At 42.9% G+C, this 19,894-nt stretch overlaps 1 protein-coding gene across 2 annotated transcripts in view; it reads left to right on the top strand.

The window, feature by feature from the left end:
- Window positions 1-19,894, top strand: part of LIN28B (lin-28 RNA binding posttranscriptional regulator B) — a 133,024-nt gene that overhangs the window by 76,469 nt on the left and 36,661 nt on the right. For both annotated transcript variants that reach the window (XM_077289649.1, XM_077289650.1), the window contains exon 4: window positions 17,771-17,955. In XM_077289649.1, the coding sequence (XP_077145764.1) occupies window positions 17,771-17,955 (185 nt within the window). The remainder of the gene's footprint in view (window positions 1-17,770; window positions 17,956-19,894) is intronic.

Raw genomic sequence — 19,894 nt, 5'->3', positions numbered from 1 at the left:
CCAAGGAACTATGTGGTAACACTGCTGAGGTCGTTTCCCCTACAACAAGAGGCTCTGGAGCTAGAAATCGTAAAACTGCTAAACAAATCTGTCATCCAAGAGGTCCCCCTCTGGAGTGGGGGAAGGGATTTTACTCTCCATTGTTCGTGGTGCCCAAACCAGACGGAACCTTCCGGACCATAATAAACCTACGGAAGTTGAATACTTATGTAAAAAACCAGAGATTCAAAATGGAGTCAATAAAGTCAACGATAAAAAAATCTGTTTCCAAACTGTTTTATGATAATACGCGTCGCTGAGATCTAGAACTATCACGTCCCCATCCACAAGTCTTCTCAGAAATTCCTCAGACAGGCGGTAGTCATGAAAGGACAGACAAGGGAATACCAATACAAGGCTCTTCCCTTTGGCATATCAATTGCACCTCGTGTCTTCACCAAGCTGATAGCAGAGATGATGGCGCATCTGAGAGAGGAAAACGTCTTGATTATTCCATATCTAGACGACTTTCTGATTGTGAGCAATTCGGCCGAACTCTGCCGCCAGCAACGCGACAGAGTCATAGACATTTTACAAAAATTGGGGTGGTTAGTGAACCTCCAAAAGTCGAAGCTGGAACCAGCCAGGGTTCAGGAATTTTTGGGTCTCACCTTGGACTCACATTCTCAAATGTGTCTCCTTCCACACGAGAAAAAACAAAAAATAATCCACTTAGTGTCAGAAGCACGTGCAAACCCTACCATGACCCTAAGGAAGGCGATGTCATTACTGGGGTCCCTCTCTGCTTGTCTTCCAGCAGTTCAGTGGGCACAGCTCCACACAAGACCCCTCCAGTGGGACATTTTAAAAAACCAGAAACTACTGGGAGGGCGGTTAGAGGGTCGCATGACTCTAGATTTGCCTACTATTCGTTCCCTAGCTTGGTGGTTAGATCCCAGCAACTTATCAAAAGGGGTTCCCTGGGTGATAGAGGCGTCTCAGATAGTCACTACAGACGCAAGTCCCACAGGGTGGGGGCCTCACCTGGACAACAGAATCGCTCAGGGGTTATGGACAAATCAGGAGCTTCAGTCTTCCTCAAATCAAAAAGAACTGAGAGCGGTAAATCATGCGTTACTGTACTTTCTAGACGAGCTACAAGGACATCATGTCCGAGTATTCTCGGTCAACAGAGTAGTGGTGGCTTACTTAAACCACCAGGGGGGAACCAGATCCCAAACATTAATGAGAACCACCTCCGAAATTTTCAGCTTGGTTCAAAACAACTTTCTTTCCCTGTCGGCCCTACACATAAAGGGGTAGAAAACCAGAACGCGGACTTCTTGAGTCGTACCCAATTAAAACAGAGATCTGTGATTTTGTTGAAGATCCCCTGATTTAGAGACCACTCTCCATGGGGAATCCCCGTGATAGACCTCTTTGCCAATCTTCACAACAGGAAGGTGGAAGCCTTCTGCTCCCTAGATTCCAGGGAGAACCCTCAGGCAGTGGATGCATTCACAATTCCCTGGACACAAACACTTGCGTATGCTTTTCCCCCCACTATTCTCATTCCAGCAGTCCTACGGAAGATCAGGCAGGACAGATCCAGACTCATCCTAGTAGCCCCCTTCTGGCCCAAGAGAGCCTGGTTCTCATGGCTGAGGATGCCATCGATCACCGATCCCTGGGTTCTTCCGGATCTTCCGGACCTTCTGTCACAGGGACCGGTGTTCCACCCTCAGTCAGAGAATCTCCATCTGACAGCGTGGAATTTGAGAGGTCACTATTGAAGGAAAGAGGTTTCTCTGACAAACTAGTATCTACTCTAATGAAAAGTAGGAAACCTGTGACCACAAAAATCTACGGTAAAATCTGGAAAAAATTCCTATCCTCTTCTGGGGTAAGGTTGCAGGACGGGGTTCCAGTTGCTGAAATATTAGAATTTCTACAAAGAGGGTTAGACCTAGGCCTTTCAGTAAGTACCTTTAAAGGTACAAATAGCAGCTCTAGGAGCATTATACTGTGAAAACCAACCCTTGGGTAGTGCGGTTTGTCAGAGCAGCTGCAAGGTCTAAACCCATAACTATAAATAGATTACCATCCTGGGATTTGAACTTGGTATTGTCAGCCCTAAGAGAATCCCCGTTAGAGCCTTTAGAATCTCAACCCCTTAAGATTCTCTCACTTAAAACGGCCCTTCTAATAGCACTGACATCGGCCCGTAGGATAAGTGACCTCCTCCAAGCCCTATCTGCAAACCCTCCATTTACACAAATCCTGGACGATAAGGTTATACTAAAAACGGACCCTGCCTATTTACCAAAAGTTGTCTCCACATTCCATAGGTCTCAGGAAATAATCCTTCCTTCTTTCTGTCCAAACCCTAGGAATGAAAAAGAGAAATTCCACACACTAGATGTGAAAAGGTGTCTAGTCCAATACCTTAAAATCACCCAACAGCATAGGAAGGAAGGGTCTCTCTTTATCTGTTTTCAGCGGCCCAGAAAAGGACTCAAAGCTTCTAAGGGCACTATTGCTCGATGGGTAACAGACGCAATAGCCTTGGCGTACTCATCCACCGGAAACGCCGTTCCACAGGGACTGAAGGCCCACTCTACAAGGGCTATGGCGACCTCCTGGGCCGAAAGGTCGGAGGTACCATTAGATCAAATTTGTAAGGCGGCCACCTGGTCATCACCTTCAACCTTTTTCAGACACTACCGCTTAGACCCTAGCCTCTTCATCTGACTTAACCTTCGGAAGAAGGGTTCTGCAGGCTGTGGTCCCTCCCTAAGCAATAATCTCTGAAATTCTCTCTGGTAGTGCTGTCATGGGCGACTGAGAAAGTCAGTTACTCACCGATAACGGTGTTTCTCAGAGCCCATGACAGCACCTGCTTATTCCCCCCCTCATCACGTGTGCGGTGAGCACATTATTTTATGTGAAGTGGTTTTCCATATAGACACGGTGTTTACTTGCTAAGCGATCTGATAAAATTGTTTATTTTTTATTGTGACTAACCTGGAGGACCTCCGATGCTCTGTAAACAAAACTGATGCAGGGGAGAGGTACCGCCCTTTTATCCTGTAGGTTTCCTGTCCCTGAAGGGCGGATCCCCTCTCTCTGGTAGTGCTGTCATGGGCTCTGAGAAACACCGTTATCGGTGAGTAACTATGACTTTCGTGCACATGATGCGTTTTTTTTCCGCGAAAAAAAAAACGCATTGCGGTAAAAAAAGCAGCATGTTCATTAATTTTGCGGATTTTTCGCGTTTTTCCCGCTATTTAATGCACTGGAAAAAAACGCATGCAGATTTCTGGTAGTAATGTCCGTTTTTTGTCAGGAAATGTCTGCAAGAAATCCTGAACGTGTGCACTTACCCTAAGAAAGAAGTGCAAAAAGCTATGGAAAGTCTTCACACCAGCTGAAATCTATCAATAATTAGAACGCAGTCCTACCTCTTGGTGAAAAATATCAGCTGGTTCAACTGATGGCCTATAAAATGGTGTCTCCTTACCAAGGTGCCATACCAAAAACATGTCATGGTGGGTAAAATCAGTGAGCTGTTGCAAAACATACTGACGGCATTGACAGAAGAATTTCTAACCTAGTAAAGGTTCCAGTGAGCAATATTGGGGCGATAATATGGAAGTGGAAAGAACTTAATTTCACCATAAACCAGCCATAACCAGGTGTTTCACGAAAGATTTTGGACAGATGAGTGAAAAGAATGATCAGAAGAGTTGGCCAAGAGTCAAGGACCCACCTGTAGAGAGCTACAAAAATATCTGGAATCAGCTGGTACAATTGTTTCTCAGAAAACTAGAAGTAATGCACGCAACCTCCATGGCCAGGACGCTCACCACGCAAGACTCCATAGCTAAGCAAAAAGCATGTTCAAGTTCGTTTTAAAGTTTGCACAACAAGATTTAGACAAGCCTGAGAAATACTGGGAGAATATAGTCTGGTCAGATGATACTAAAATTGAACTGTTTTTGGATGCTATAATACACACCATGTTAAAACACCATACCAACAGTGAAGCTTGGAAGTGGGAACATCATGGTGTGGGATGTTTTTTCAGCCCTGGCAAGCTTCATATTATTGAAGGATGAATAAACTAATGTTCTGAGATGTTCTTGTTGAAAATCTGCTGCCATCTATCAGAGTGATGAAGATGAAACGAGGGTGGACATTTTAGCCAGACCATGATCCCAAACACACAGCCAAGGAGACTCTTAATTGGTTTCAGAGAAGCAAAATAATGATGAGCTGTTGAACTGCAAAGGGCCCATATCTTGTTCTTGCTCATGTTCCCTTTTCTGTCTGTCTGCCATTGCCCAGTACCTTCTGCGTGTCATTTTAAAAACTGAGTGGTTTTGGCGAGCTTTTTTTTTTGTTTTTTTCCCAAGGAGACGAATAGAATGGCCGTCTTTCAGAAGCCTTATTAACAAGACATCCATAGAGCTCGGATAGGGAATGTGTAGAAGGATATGATGAGACATGAATTCTCAAAGCAGATTTGTATGCAGCCGCATATCTTTCTTAAATGAGTAAAAGTGTTAGAATTGCACATCGTCATAATCAGCTCTTGGTGGAGTAGGATCAGTTTGTTCCAAACTGTATCAGTAATGTGTTTGCGTGTGCAGAATTGCTGGGGCGATATTTCTTTATTCTCTAGAATCAATTGGAAGAAGATCCTGGTGGAAATGCTGAGTTGTCTGAAACTGAAACCAGAGGCTCTTTAGGATCAATCGATCGCTTTCTCTTTTGTATATTTTAAGGCCAAAATGATGTAGTATGGACTTGAACAGGTATTGCTGCCATATAGTATTTTCTACAGTGAGGGGTAGACAATGTTTAGATATGAGCATTGTACTAACAAATTTGTGGTCATCGGTTTGACCATATGAATTTATAGGAATAGCAACATTAAGTGTCACAGAAAGCAGGAGTAATTGTGATGGGCATGGTTTCAAAAGGTATAATAATCTGGGCAATGCTCTTTATTTAAAAAAATAATAATAATAATAATAATCTTTAACATAACACAAATTGAACTCCCTATGGATTTTGGTTGGCAAAGGTGTAAAACTTAGACCAGACAGGTGAGGTGACATGCAATATCTTGGGATATGTGTCCACATGATGGCCAAAGCAAAGGGATAGTTTGAATGGAGAGCTGTGGGGTTTGATGTAAAGATGCATTAAGTGCTTTACTTTTTCTGAATTGATCTAAAGTTGAACCAAAATGATCAAGTCCCTCTAAGATAGATGGAGTGAGAATGAGTCATCGGCAAAAGCAGAACAATTAAATTTGACCTGCCAATTGTGATAACCTTCAGACTATGGTTCCATGGTAGGAGGACAGTGAATATTCCACAAGACAGTACAAGAATGGGGAGAGAACACCAATAGCATGTGCTGTTTTGTGTTTGAAAATGACGTTGACATGATTCCATTTATCTTCAGCCTACTTAACGGGTTGTTTACCTGCACTTTAAAGGTGTCTTTTTAGTGAAGTTTAGTGTGAGAGTAGTAGATGGTGCACTAGGACTCAATGGTCGAATGGCTGTTCCACATAAGGAGAATCATTAAAGGAACCAAGTACCGCTGCTCAATGCACCATGGCGTGGCCACTCATTTAAATACATTTTTTATACCTGCTTTTTGTACCTGCTTGTTATCCCTCTATCTTCACATCTGCCTCTTCTTTGACAGCTCCGAATTTATATCGCCAGAGAAGGGTGGAGATGATGGGGAAAGCAAGCAGGCGAGAAGGTGTATTTAAAGAGAACTAGTCAGCAGAATTGTGCACAGTAACTTACACAGTGTCAGGTCGGCGCCCTTTTACCGATTACAATGATACCTTGGTTGCTGAAATCCGTCTTGTGGTTGCTGTTTAATTTTTATTTTCAGTTTTGAGTTAATGATATGCTTGTGCTCCAGGGCGGCCTGGGGGGGTGGGGGGGTGTCTTCATGTGGTACTCTGATTTGGCATTCATCAGTATGGCTTCCGACAGGTCACTGATCCCTCAGTAACCTGCTCCTGATTTTACAAATGAATATGTTCAGTATGTATGTATATTTATCTTGGGGGGGGGGGGGGGAAATCCCCTCCTGCAGGCAGACACCAGCAGTGGCCCCTGCACTGCAGCATGATCACATATGTAATGTGTATGTAATACTTTTCTTTCATGTTATCCATAAATTAATTAAAAAAATCAGTTTGAAAATTGTGCCAGCCGCACCTGCGCATTGGCAGCTATTGGTGATCCGTTAGCTGCTACTGTGCAGGCACCGGTGGCGCCATCTTGCTACAGAAAGAAAATTGCCTCCTCCAAGATGGCGCCGCGTGTGCAATAGCATCTATCAGATCGCTGCTACTGCATTGGCACCAGTGGCACCATCTTAGGCCTCTTTCACACTTCAGTCTTTTGGCGTCAGTCTGAAACCGCCATTTTCCTCAAATAGCGGATCCGCCATTTTTTTTGTGGATCCGCTATTTTCCCATAGACATGCATTAGCGACGGATTGTGGCAGATGGTCGTCCGTTCCATCCGCCATGCGAAGGATCCATCGAAATTTGGTGGACGTCTAGACATTGACGGACATTATAACGTTTTTTTTGTCTGCGCCAAAATGGCGGTTCGCGACGGATCGACCATAGAATGGCCGCCTATGGGCGACGGATCCGTCGCGACCGTCATTTCGGTGGATTCGTCGCCCCAATCCGCTTTTTCAATTGCGGTTCCCAGACAACCCCCAAGTAACTGATCCGTCAAAAAAACGGATCCGTTAGAGCCGTTTTCTCAACAATTGTGACGGATCCGTCACTATGTCGGAGCAGACTGACGCCAAACAACTGAAGTGTGAAAGAAGCCTTAGTGGAGAAAGGTGTTTTTTTTTTTTCTCTAGTAAGATAGCGCCGCCTCTACAACTCCGTTTCACTTCAGACTGCTGTTTACTTTAAAATCAAACCTGCTGTACTCCCCTAATCTGTTTCAATGAGTAAGACTCCCATTCTGTTCCCGATGTGAGGCATTGGCTGTGGCACTGATGTCACCTTGACAACGCGACCGCCAATCTGTCATCAGTTGCTCTGAACATCTGCCTGGGAATGCCCCGCTTGAGCACCTGAGCTCACTGATTGGCTACTGCGCTGTCAAGGTGACACCATTGCCAGACTCGTTGGTGGAACCGGGAAAGGAGAGGAGAGCGTGTTCTTGATTTATAGCAAACAGAAGTATATCAATACTCAATCAATACATGATTCAGACAGAACCCCCAGCGGAATAAATGCTATAGCGGGGCAGATGGAGGCACTGCCGACTCTGTCTGGCCTATGATCCGGCGGTGTTCATCTTTTTAGGTGGGCATACAAGCGCGATCTTCAACATTTTTGTGCACTACTGAAAAGGACAACTCTGAACAGAGGCCAGCTGCAGTCCAAAGTAAATCTGCAGCCTCATTAGAATGAGCTGCTCCATCGGGGGCTTCATCTAAATCATGAGAGGTTTAGATGGAAACCCTGATACAAGTGCTCAGTATAGAGCACCAGATAAATGTGATCCAAAACATTATGTAAAATGTTCCATAATCTGTTAACGGAAATATAGGGGACTTCCACCTTACTGGTAGTACACAGGCTCTGGAAAAGCGCTATGCCTCCTTGCCAACCTAAAAGAAATTGAGCAAATTCTGTGCTCCAAAATCCCCCCCCCCCCCCTTCTGAGCCCACAGTGTGCTTAAACCACATTTAGCACCCACATGTTTGTCATTTCTGTAGCGATGACAGCCCGCCTAATTTACAGGTGCGTGTCTCCAGAAGCATAAGCTGGGACCTACAACGTACTGGTGACTTCAACTTACAGGGCACTACCACTGCAGGTTACAATTTTCACTTGGCAACATCCACTACTGCTTATTTCTGGAAAACACCCATGGTGTTAAAATCATCACTACACCTGTAGATAAATTCTCAAAGGAGTATAATTTCCAAAATGGGGTCACTTCAGGGGGGATTCTGCTCCTCTAGCACTTAGGGTCTCTTTATATGGAGTAAGCAAAGTATTCTAGAAAATTTTGCGTTCCAGGAGGCAAACAGCGCTCCAAATCTCGCCGTGTGGCTAAGCAGTACTCTACAGACACTTATGGGGTATTTCTACATTCAGCAGAAATTGTGAGACAAATTTTGATTCAATTTTTTACGCATTTCCCAGTGTGAAAATGTAAAATCTGGGGCTACAACTAAATTTTGGTGGTAAAAATGTATTTTTTCTTAACTGCCCAATGGTATACAAGGTCTGTGACTGTCACGGGGAGACTAGGTGAGCGAGAGCTAATAACCCGGGCCCCTGCAATTTCCCTCAGACTAGGGAAATCCTGACTGACCCTCTACCTGGAGTTTACACTGATGGTGTGCATGTCCAGGCCTCGAACCTCACCCTGTCTCCTGTTTCAACCCTAGGCTGAAACCTCCGCCCACCACCCAGTGAAGAGGTAATAAAGGAAAATATACACCACGCCGCAGTCACTCAGGAATACACTATAAATGTGCAGGGCAAAATAAATACAAATATAGGAAGGAGTAAATAAGACTAAGGAAAATACACCACCAGCAACGAATCTCCAACAACCAGCTCTCCACTCCAGACCGAGATAACAACGCACAAGACAGAAGCTGTAATCGGCGACGCCCAATGATCAGGAGAACTATTTAAAGGCATTGGGCATGGCCCAGCTTCCAATCCGAGGATAAGGTAAATTAACTCCGGTACAGCTAGATAAAATCTAGCCGACGCCAATGAGCAAATAGTGGTCAAAAGCGGAATTACCGCTGTCTGTCGAACGACCTGGTCTGAACAGCGTCCGACATGACAGTGACACACCTATGGTGTCAATTTCATTACTGCACCCCTAGATGAGTTGATTGAGAGGTGTGGTATGTAAAATAGGCTCACCTAAGGGGGGGGTTCTGCTTTTCTGGCACCTTAGGGGCTTTACTAATTTGACATGGCGCCGTCAAACCAGTCTAGCAAAATCTGAACTCAAATATTGCGTTTCTTCCCTTTTGAGCTTTGTACTGTGTCTCAAAAGTAGTTTTTGACCACATATTGGGTATCTATGTACTCAGGATAAATTGTACAACAAATTTGGGGGTTAATTTTCTCCTGCTATCCTTGTTAAAATGAAAACATTTGGGGCTAAAACAACATTTTTGTGGGAAACAGACCAATGTGTTAAAATTCTGTGAAGCACCTGTGGGTTCAAGGTGCTCACCACACATCTAAATAAATTCTAGTTTCCAAAATTGAGTTCCTTTAGGGGGAAGGTTTCCACTGTTTAGACACGTCATGGGTAGAGATGGCTGAACCCAAACAGTTAAGGTTGGCGTCCGAACTGAACACCTACTGTTAAGGCACGGACACTGAACAAGGACTTCACCTTGAAGTCTGTGTTACTGTTCGGTTCAGCCCCCTGACTCATCTGATTGGCAGTAAAATCATCACTTCCTTTTAGATAGCTGTGGTTCCCACACTGTCAAGTGACAGCGTGAGCCCACAGCTGTGATTGGAGATATAACGTTTACCTCCAATCATTGGTGTCGGCTGATGGGGACTACTGCTGCTGCTAATAACCATGAGAGCAGGACACGGCTGTTGGGAGTATTCATCAGCCCGCGCTTGCGCTGTAAATAAATTTTATAAAAAAACGGCGTTGATTTTCCTCTATTTGTGTTAACCAGCCAGGCAAAACTCACAGCTGGGATTTGCAATCCTCAGCTGTCAGCTTCAGCAAGGCTGGTTATCAAGAAAGAGGGGTCCCCACACTGTATTTTTTAATTATTTAAATAAATAATAATAATAATAGGGTGTGGGGTGCCCCCTATTTTTGACATCCAGCCTTGCTAAAACAGACAGCTTGGGATAGTATTTTCAGGCTGGTACGGGACCATGGATATTGACCCCCCCCCCCCCAGCCTAAAAATAGCAGGCCACAGTAGTCCAGAAAAGCCGCATCTAGGTCCCTGTAACACATACCAGGATTCATGATACACAGGTACAGCTGAGAAATATAGGTATAGTGTGATGCCAAACTTGTATTGATATTTTGTATTTTTTCTAAATGTTGAGAAAAAAAATCTGAAGTTATAAATAAAAAAAAAAAAATAAATTGGTTTGTAGAAGTTTTCCAAAACTCATAACTTTTTTTTTTTTCATTTATGGAAATATGTCAGGTATGTTTGTGGGAGAGGGGGGTGCCATTTTTCAAGGCCCGTAACCATTTTCATTTTTCGGTTGATGAACCAATGTGAGGCTTATTTTTATTTTAGTGCGAGACAATGTTTTTTATACCATTTTTGTGGTAGATATTTTTGTGGGGTTTTTTGTATAGATTTTTTGTGGTGTTGCAGTGACCCTCAAAAAAATAAATAAATAAAAATCTGGTTAATTATTTCAAAGTTTTTTTTGTAGACTGGACTTTTCTTAACGCGGCAATACCACGTGTATTTTCTTTAAAAAAATAAATAAATAATGGAAGGAAAAGAGTGTAGTTTGAAGTTTTTGTCTTTATTTTTTTAAAACTTTTTTTACACTCTTCATTGTATTCATTAATCCCCTTAGGGGGACTTGAACCTGCAATTGTCTGATTGCTTGTGCTATATACAGCAATTACAACTGACCCGGCCCAGCCCATAGGTGCCCCTTGATCCTGCCACGTCTGGTCTTATGGGCTCGTAGAATGACACGCTGTTAAATCCACTGTCCATTTGACCGTGTCATTTAACAGGTTAACAATCGCAGGTGTCACTCCCCAGTTGTTAAAGGCAGGTCCTGCCTGTAACACACAGCCATTAAATGCCCTGTATGAGTTAAGCTCACCCCATGAGCCCGCTCCATACACGTACAGCAAATGTTTGTAAAGGATTACACACCAAGAATAGCATTTTTTGCCACTGCACTATCCGCAAATAATCAATAAAAAAATGGTATAAGTAAAAAATGTAAGCTCAATGGACAAAAAATACCCTGATAAAGTATATAAACTGTAACCCAGAAAGGGGTAGAGCGTCCCAAATAGCACTAACCTAAAGTAGAATCCAGTGATGATCAAGTGCAGGACAGGAAAAAATGAAAAGTAATTTTTTATTGCAAAAAAAAAAAAACTATTAAAAAGACAAAGTTCATAATGGTGGTTGTCCAAACACAAAATACTCCATTGACACATGATGGGTGAACCAAAGGTAAATGAACCCCTGGAAGTAATGATCCAAGAAGAAAAGATAAAATGTAATCAATTCATAATGACTAGTGATGAGTCAACATAATTCGGAGAAGGTGTAATTTGGGCACGCTCGTGTGCTAGAGTATTTTTGGCATGCTCGAAAACTGTTTGAGGGCAGCACGGTGGCTCGGTGGTTAGCACTGCAGCCTTGCAGCACTGGAGTTCTGGGTTCAAGTCCCACCAAGGACAACATCTGAAGGAGTTTGTATGTTCTCCCCGTGTTTGCGTGGGTTTCCTCTGAGTTCTCCGGTTTCCTCCCACAATCCAAAAGACATACTGATAGGGAATCTAGATTGTGAGCCCCATCTGGGACAGCGATGATAATGTGTGCAAACTGTAAAGCGCTGCAGAATATGTTAGCGCAATATAAAAATAAATATTATTGTTATGTTTGAGTCGCCGTGGCTGTATGTCGCACGCCGAATATACTCTATTAACACACAAGCATGCTCGGATAACACCTTATCCCACCACGTTCGCTCAACACTAATAATGACATATGCACAATGGAAATAAGAGTGGCATGCCAGTGGGAAATATGTATTGAAGTAAAAGGTATACAGCAGCATATAAAAGTTTGGGCACTCCTGGTTAAAATTTTTGTTATTGTGAACTGTTAAGCAAGTTGAAGATCAAAGGATCTCTAAAAGGTCTAAAGTTAAAGATGACACATTCCCTTTTGTATTTTAAGCAAAAAAAAAGTATATTTTCATCTTTTACATTTTAAAATGCCAAATCCTTGATCTATTGGAGGGCCATTTAGACTGAATTTGGGAAATGCCGATCTTGAAGAAGGCTTCTTTATGATCTTACTGGACCTTGGCTGCTGAGGGGTACAGATAAAAGGAGCAGACTGGTAATCTGAGGCCCAATATATATTGAAGAGTAATTCGTGATTGAGCCAGCTTTAAGAAAAGAGCCCAAATAAATCTGACGAGAACAGGTGCCAAGCTTTTTGAGGCTAGAGCCAGCATGATCTGTGATTTTCAATTGCTTCAATCCTGTAAAGAGAAGAAAATGCCATAAGCAGAATGGTAGGGAAGGCAGAAGATACAGGTCCTTGTACCTATAGGCTGTCATTGAAAGTGCTAAAGTTAAAAACAAAAAAAAAATTGGACAGTTGATCTACATCTAAACGAGAATCTAGACCAAGAGCTCCACTTCAGTGTGTAGGGAGAGAAGCAAATGCTTACTCATGGGAAGAAGTGTGGTGGAAAAGATGGACCCATTCAGAAGCACAAATTGCATAGTAAGTACATAGGCTTCATGCAAAAGCTATTTTTGGTTCAAGTTGAACTAGGACTGTAGCATTGCAAAGCCGTAACCAACAGACCATGGTCCTGCTTCATTCTACAACTCGAGAATCCAGAAGCAGAGTGGTTTGGAGCCCATCTACACCTGCCAGTATTTCTGTGACATTTCTAAAGTGGAGCCAGTTTACCAATCTCCCTGTGTTCAAAACCCTATGGGTGCAGAGTGTCTGATACTGAGTGGGAAGGTTTGCCAGCATATTGACAAGTAATTAGGTAGGTAGTGCAGACCAACTTGGTGATCTTGATTTGGAACATGCAGATTTTATGTATGTGTTATCCTTGTGGACAGAACACACAGGATCTGTGCAGTTGTTGCCTCATTGGGTAGAATACTTCCAGTAGTGGGCAGACATAGTTTTTGTCCAGATGTTTTCCTGTTCTACAGACCCTAGGCAGTTCTAGGCAGTTGCTGGTTTAGTGGACAAACACACTGAATCTATATGCTCTGTCCACCAAATCAGCATTCTCATGGGATCTATGTGAATTCTGATTTGGTGGCCCAAGCATACAAATGCTAGGTGGATGCTGTCTTGGTGGACAGAGCATACAGATTCAGTTTGGCATAATGCTCTACCTATTGAAGGGGGTAATGTAGCCGGTTAGTCTACTCTGAATAAGCCATCCTGGTGCTAGGGTAGGGAGAGTGGGGGTCACGGGGTGAAGTAGCAGGCAAAGACTAGTGTCCCAAATTTAAACTATATTCCTCTTCTGACGGGTGCATTGGAAAACTGCACTTGCTCGTTAAATCTGTGGAAAATACCTCCCCAGTTGTTGTGGTCAAGGCTAAAGTGAAGCCAGGACTAGATGTTGAAAGTGAGTGGATTGCACCACAGTGATGCTTATGACTGGTGCCAAACCCAGCGCACTTGGGAGCAGTGCTTTGTTTTGGCATTTTACAGTAAGCTAGCCCCTGGTAATGCCCAGGCTGCAGTGATGCTGGGGACTATATTTTGAAAGCATTGGGCCTATCGCAGTGTGCCTGGCGAAAATACCAGAGTACAGGTGCATTTTCCCCCTTCAGCAGTTGTGGAGGGCAAAGCAATCTAGGTAGTCAAATTGTTTAAAAATGTGGTCACATTATTTATTGTGTTTTCAAGTGTTTTGTTTTTCTATATTGTGTAGAGACCTGTGGTAGCTTCCATGGCTGCTGACCAATGGATGAGTGGAGGAAGACTGCAAAAGGTTGACTAGAGATTAGTGAGCACAGTACATGTGTGGGCTCATGAACACTTTCCTAGTGGGCCTGCCTGACTTTAAAAAGGGGCTTAGCAGTAACAATATGGAAGGAGAGGTGCCAACTTTGGTAGTGATTTGGGTGGGGTGAAGGGGTCATTGAGGTGATGGGTGATGTTGTGGCAGCCATACTTGCCTAATCCTGTTTACCCACCCCATCTTCATTGTCTTTGCTTTAGCGCTCCCCTATCTCCCTCCTTCTCCCCACTCCATGTTGATATTCCTTGTCCAGGGCAGTACTCTGGACTAAAGGCCCCGTCTCACATAGCGAGATCGCTAGCGAGATCGCTGCTGAGTCACAAGTTTTGTGACGCAACAGCGACCTCAGTAGCGATCTCGCTATGTGTGACACGTACCAGCGATCAGGCCCCTGCTGTGAGATCGCTGGTCGTGTCGGAATGGCCTGGACCGTTTTTTGGTCGTTGAGGTCCCGCTGACATCGCTGAATCGGTGTGTGTGACACCGATCCAGCGATGTCTTCACTGGTAACCAGGGTAAACATCGGGTTACTAAGCGCAGGGCCGCGCTTAGTAACTCGATGTTTACCCTGGTTACCAGCGTAAATGTAAAAAAAAACCAAACACTACATACTCACCATCTGATGTCCGTCAGGTCCCTTGCCGTCTGCTTCCTGCTCTGACTGAGATCCGGCCGTACAGTGAGAGCAGAGCACAGCAGTGACGTCACCGCTGCGCTTTGCTCTCACTGTACGGCTGCACTCAGTCAGAGCAGGAAGCAGACGGCAAGGGACCTGACGGACATCAGATGGTGAGTATGTACTGTTTTTTTTTTTTTTGGTAACCAGGGTAAACATCGGGTTACTAAGCGCGGCCCTGCGCTTAGTAACCCGATGTTTACCCTGGTTACCCGGGTGCTGCAGGGGGACTTCGGCATCGTTGAAGACAGTTTCAACGATGCCGAAGTCGTTCCCCTGATCGTTGGTCGCTGGAGAGAGCTGTCTGTGTGACAGCTCCCCAGCGACCACACAACGACTTACCAACGATCACGGCCAGGTCGTATTGCTGGTCGTGATCATTGGTAAATCGCTATGTGAGACGGGGCCTTTATGGGGTGAGCAGGGCCAGTGAATAAACCCTTTTTCTGTCTTTTAATGCTTGTAACTCAGCGAGCTACAAAAAATTCGCACAAACCCGTTAATATCCCCCTCTCCTCTTGAGAAGGGGTTTTAAGGGCTTTGACTTATGCCACGCTAAGTTAGGTATTTCATGGGTGTACTATAATCACCTCTACATTGTATAGGTAATATTGTATTTTTCAGTCTACAAGATTCACTTTTTAGCAAGAAAAATGTTATGCTAAAAACTCTCTTGTGTCATAACCCAATGTCAGGGAGGGAAGTCAGCAGCCCAAGCTCTGCCTACCTCCTTGACGTCTGGTATCCAGCTAATCGGCGCCCTTAAATCTTGGTCCCGTTAGCACTAACGTCTCTCAGTTTAGTTAATCCCAAGAAAAGGTGGGAATACTGTGAGAGAGAACTGACAGCTTGGTCAAAGCGAGTCTGGGTAGGCACAGGAGCTAGCTAGCATTGTCAAAAGGACGAAGCTGCTGTATTCTATGTCCTGCCTGAAGAAAGGTGGAAATGCAGAGAGGGGAAACTGCTTGATCAGAGAGTAAGGGTACCGTCACACAGTGCCATTTTCATCGCTACGACGGCACGATTCGTGACGTTGCAGCGTCGTATAAGTATCGCTCCAGCGTCGTATACTGCGGTCACACGTTGCAATACACGGCGCTGGAGCGATAATTTCATGACGTATTTGCGATGTAGAAGCCGTTGGTTACTGTGCGCACATCGTATACAACCTGTGTCACACAATGCAATCATGCCGCCACAGCGGGACACTAGACGACGAAAGAAAGTTTCAAACGATCTGCTACGACGTACGATTCTCAGCGGGGATCCGGATCGCAGTAGCGTGTCAGACACAACGATATCGTAAATGCATCGCTGGAACGTCACGAATCGTGCCGTTGTAGTGATCAAAATTGCACTGTGTGACGGTACCCTAAGTCTGGGTAGGCATTGTGCCTGGCAGGAATCTGCATGTAATAAATGATATGACAAGGGGCTGCACTTGGATGCAAGGTACAGACGAGGGTCAGTCTGAGGGGAATCGTATGAGGGTAGAGCACTGATTAACTGACTGAGGCAGTAGTGTTTAAAGGAGAAGTATAAAAACCGATGACGGTTCCTGTCCAATGATTACTTATAAATGATGGCATGCACCCTCTAACGGTGTGTGTTATGCACACACCCTGCTGCTCCTTAGAGCACAGTGTTGATCTTGGTACTCTAAGACCAGGGCCTGCTGTTTTGGAATTTGATGGGGAATGCCCAATCTAGTGATTGGCATCAATTATGATTTCATCATATACTGGATTGGTTATAGACAGCAAGTGATTTAATATGTGTTAAAGTAAAGATTTTTTTTTAATTACTGTTTTTTAGTGCATAGATGTTTTTGATCATACATTTTATAGATATTTATTGTAGTTTTTTCTCTTTAAATGTCTTTTTTACTATATTGCTGCCTGCTATTAAAAAGAAAACAAATTCTTTCAGAATTTAACAAATATATATTTTTTTTAAGTAAGGTATTTACAATTACTCACAAACCCTGAAATGCATTATATAATTTATCTAACAAGACATGGTAAAAAAAGAAAAAATCGCATCTGGCATTGGAATTTATAGCTGTGAACATTTGAATTGGTGTGCTTTTGATTAAGAGCCATAGGGGCTTTTATAAACTTGTCACATCTTTGCCAGGCTATTCGTCAGAAAAGTTCTGGTATAAATTTTACTGACGCCTCACCAACTTTTTTTGGAAAAGATTCAGGAGTAGCATAAAAACCTCTCTGTTATTGTTTAATTTCTGAACTTCTTGCCAGCTTTCTTTCTGTGCGTCTAGTCTACATTTCCCAAGAGACAGTGTTCTCTGGCTTCTCTGCAAGAACTGTCTCTGTCCTCCAGCTCACACACTCGCCCTCAGTGCCTGCCTGCTCCATTTGCAGAGCACCCTTCTGAGACTCATAGTCACAAGATGGATAAATTGCTTACCTCAGTTTATCCCTTTTAACACCAACCCCAGTTCACCTAGCATTTACTGTCCTAATACTCTATTGCAGTCAATGTTACAGAGAATAATCTTACAGGTGCTGACACTGGCACCAAACGGTGTACTGCAGGAGAGCAATAGACCATATAATGTATACATTTATTCTAATCTAATCTAGCACTCTGGAGCCCCCATTCCCTCTGGACAAAGTCACTAGTTGATTAGTTTACTTTCGGTCTCTAGGGAACCTGCAATGCCTTTATGGATTCTGCTCTCCTTACTTTCCTGGGAGATGTGTTGGGTCGCTGGTCATGCCCCTATGACATCACTACTCAGAGCACACAACTTTGAGCTCCTGACCGAGTCCTGCCTTCTGTATGCTGGTCTGTGCTTCACCGATTGGCACTCCATTTAAAGCACAGACTGGAAATTACTCTACTGTTCTTTGAATGGACTCTGAAAGTAAGGAGCTGGAGGTAATATTCCCACATGTACCGGCATGAGATCACAATAGAGTTTTAACAGCAAAAATTATAAATTCATAAATTATGAAATGTCTTCATTTCTCACATACTTTTACAAAGTTTTTATAATGTGATTCAGGAAAACTTCTAAAAAATATTTTTATGACTGTCTGATGTCCATAATATACAATGGAGGCTATATTATTCAATTTAATGCATACCTCAACTATTTCAGAACTGCTTTGCTAATAAGGGGTAGAGATATTTGGAGTAATGGTATTCTTGTCAGAACTTTCAGTTTTTAAGGAGAACTGGACATAAACTGGACATAAACCGTTCAACAGAAAATACAATCAATGGTTATTGGGAAGTTCATGTGTATATTTTCTCTTTTTGTGTATTTTTGCAGAGTAAACTTTTTATGGAAGGTTTTAGAAGCCTTAAAGAAGGAGAGCCAGTTGAATTCACATTTAAGAAATCTTCCAAAGGCCTTGAGTCATTACGGGTAACCGGCCTAGGAGGGAATCCCTGCATAGGAAGTGAAAGAAGACCCAAGGGAAAGATTATTCAGAAACGAAAACCAAAAGGCGATAGGTAGGTGGATATAATTTCTAATGACCTCCTATTAAACGCATCAGATTGCTGCAGTTTTACCAATACTTAACCGTCAACACTGAAGAAGCCAGAATGCCCCAGCCCCTTGAAACATCCAATTGGTATGGATGCGAAGACTTAGATGCCCATGATCTCATGTCACCATCATTTATTCTGACCAAAGCCTCAAACAATGTGATGTTTGATGTTAGTCTTGAAATTGAACCATTTTGATGTTGGTAAAGCCTGTTTATTGATGTGGATGGAAGAATGGACTTCGCTCACTGTGCATTAGTCAGAAGCCTGAATGAGACACTGCTGTCCTACTTTTCATTTTGTTTAGCCTGTCGATCTGATATCTTACTAACACCAGAATTACGTTGTCCTTTTATACAATGGCTTTGATTTTTTAAAAATTACCCTTAATTGGGTATTTCATGAACTGAGTGCTGACACCTTGTATTTATGAAATCGCTCGCTTGCTCGGTCTTTGTGGCTGAGTAACCATTTTTTCTTTACACTTTGCATTAATAGTGGGTGGGTGGGGAGACCAGTAGCTCATGAATATAAAGGACCCCACAGCGTCTGCATATAACATTTGGGTCATGCAGCACTCAATAAAATGTGTTCTTATTGAACCAGTAAGTAACTGTGTTATAATCAGGATATATGACATACTATATACTGACTTTAATAATATTTAAATAATATTTTACATACAAATCGCACAACTTGATAATTAAATTACAGTTTAGGCAGGTTCTAAAATCTGATGTTTAAGACTAAAAATAAAATACGAAGTTCTAAATCTTTGCTTTAAAATCTTGCAATTCATTGTGGGATCGTCAACGTATTTTTTATACTATTACATCAACACCCGAGTATTCGTTCTACAATTCTGCCTGTAATGTTGCAATTCAACATTTCTGGATTTTACAACCTGTAAAATTCAGATATCTTAATTCAGTGGCTTGAAAATATAAATCCATGGAAAGCACAGATTTAGAAATAATGGCCCCTTCAGACATTTTTATTTTTTTCATGAGTGACATATTATCTACTGAAAATCTCTAAAAGATTGTGTAATGTAGGGGTTGCTTGGTAACCAAAAAACGCAGGTTCTCTGTAATCCGCGGAGTCAGGTAGAGATTTCAGTCGTCAGTGCTTGTGCTGTTAAAGGTAAGGGGGTTCACAAGGCCCTCCAATAAAATAGTTTTTTTTTAGTAGCCTCTAAAAGATTGAGCATCACCGCCATCAACCTTCATAAGACATTGACACTGACTGTTCTCTGATAAATAATGCATCTCTGTTCTGTCACTGCTATTTCTACGACTTTCATTTGCAGTGCTCTCAGCTCTGTATTGTGCTTGATGTTTTTTTATGCTTTACTTCAACTCCCATTACAGTCCTCATTGCCATTCTCTAACACTTCTAATAAGTCTATTGTTATGAATTGGAAAATGACAACCTGTTTTGTTTAAACCCTTCTAACCCCAAATCTGCACATATACTGTATGCTCTAGCTGCTGATGCCCCATGCAGCCAGGGTGTATAGTATATCGACATTTCTCACATTAATAGCAGATTTATAGGCCGATTGTGCTGCACAAAGCAATGCCATTACCGAGATTGGGCTCACCCTATAATGGAGCATTTGCACTGCGCGATTATCACAGACAGGCATTCTTAGGAGCGTTCTTCTCAAGATAATCGTGTAGTGTAAAGAGGCTGCCAAACGCATGACGAACATGCAAAATGCTTGTTCCTTGGAGGGATGAGGGGACATTGATGTTTTGGTTTGCCCAAAAGAACATAGTTCTATGCAGCACATTATCTTTTGTGTAAACCGTTCCTGCTGAGAACGGTTATTATGCTTGCTTAATGGTGTCCTCATATTCTGCAGCACTTTATATGCTCATCATCACTGTCCCCATCGGAG

This window comes from Ranitomeya variabilis, chromosome 2 (assembly GCF_051348905.1).
Source record: "Ranitomeya variabilis isolate aRanVar5 chromosome 2, aRanVar5.hap1, whole genome shotgun sequence".
NCBI classification, from domain to species: Eukaryota; Metazoa; Chordata; class Amphibia; order Anura; family Dendrobatidae; genus Ranitomeya; species Ranitomeya variabilis.
This window is presented reverse-complemented; position numbering and strand designations above follow the sequence as displayed.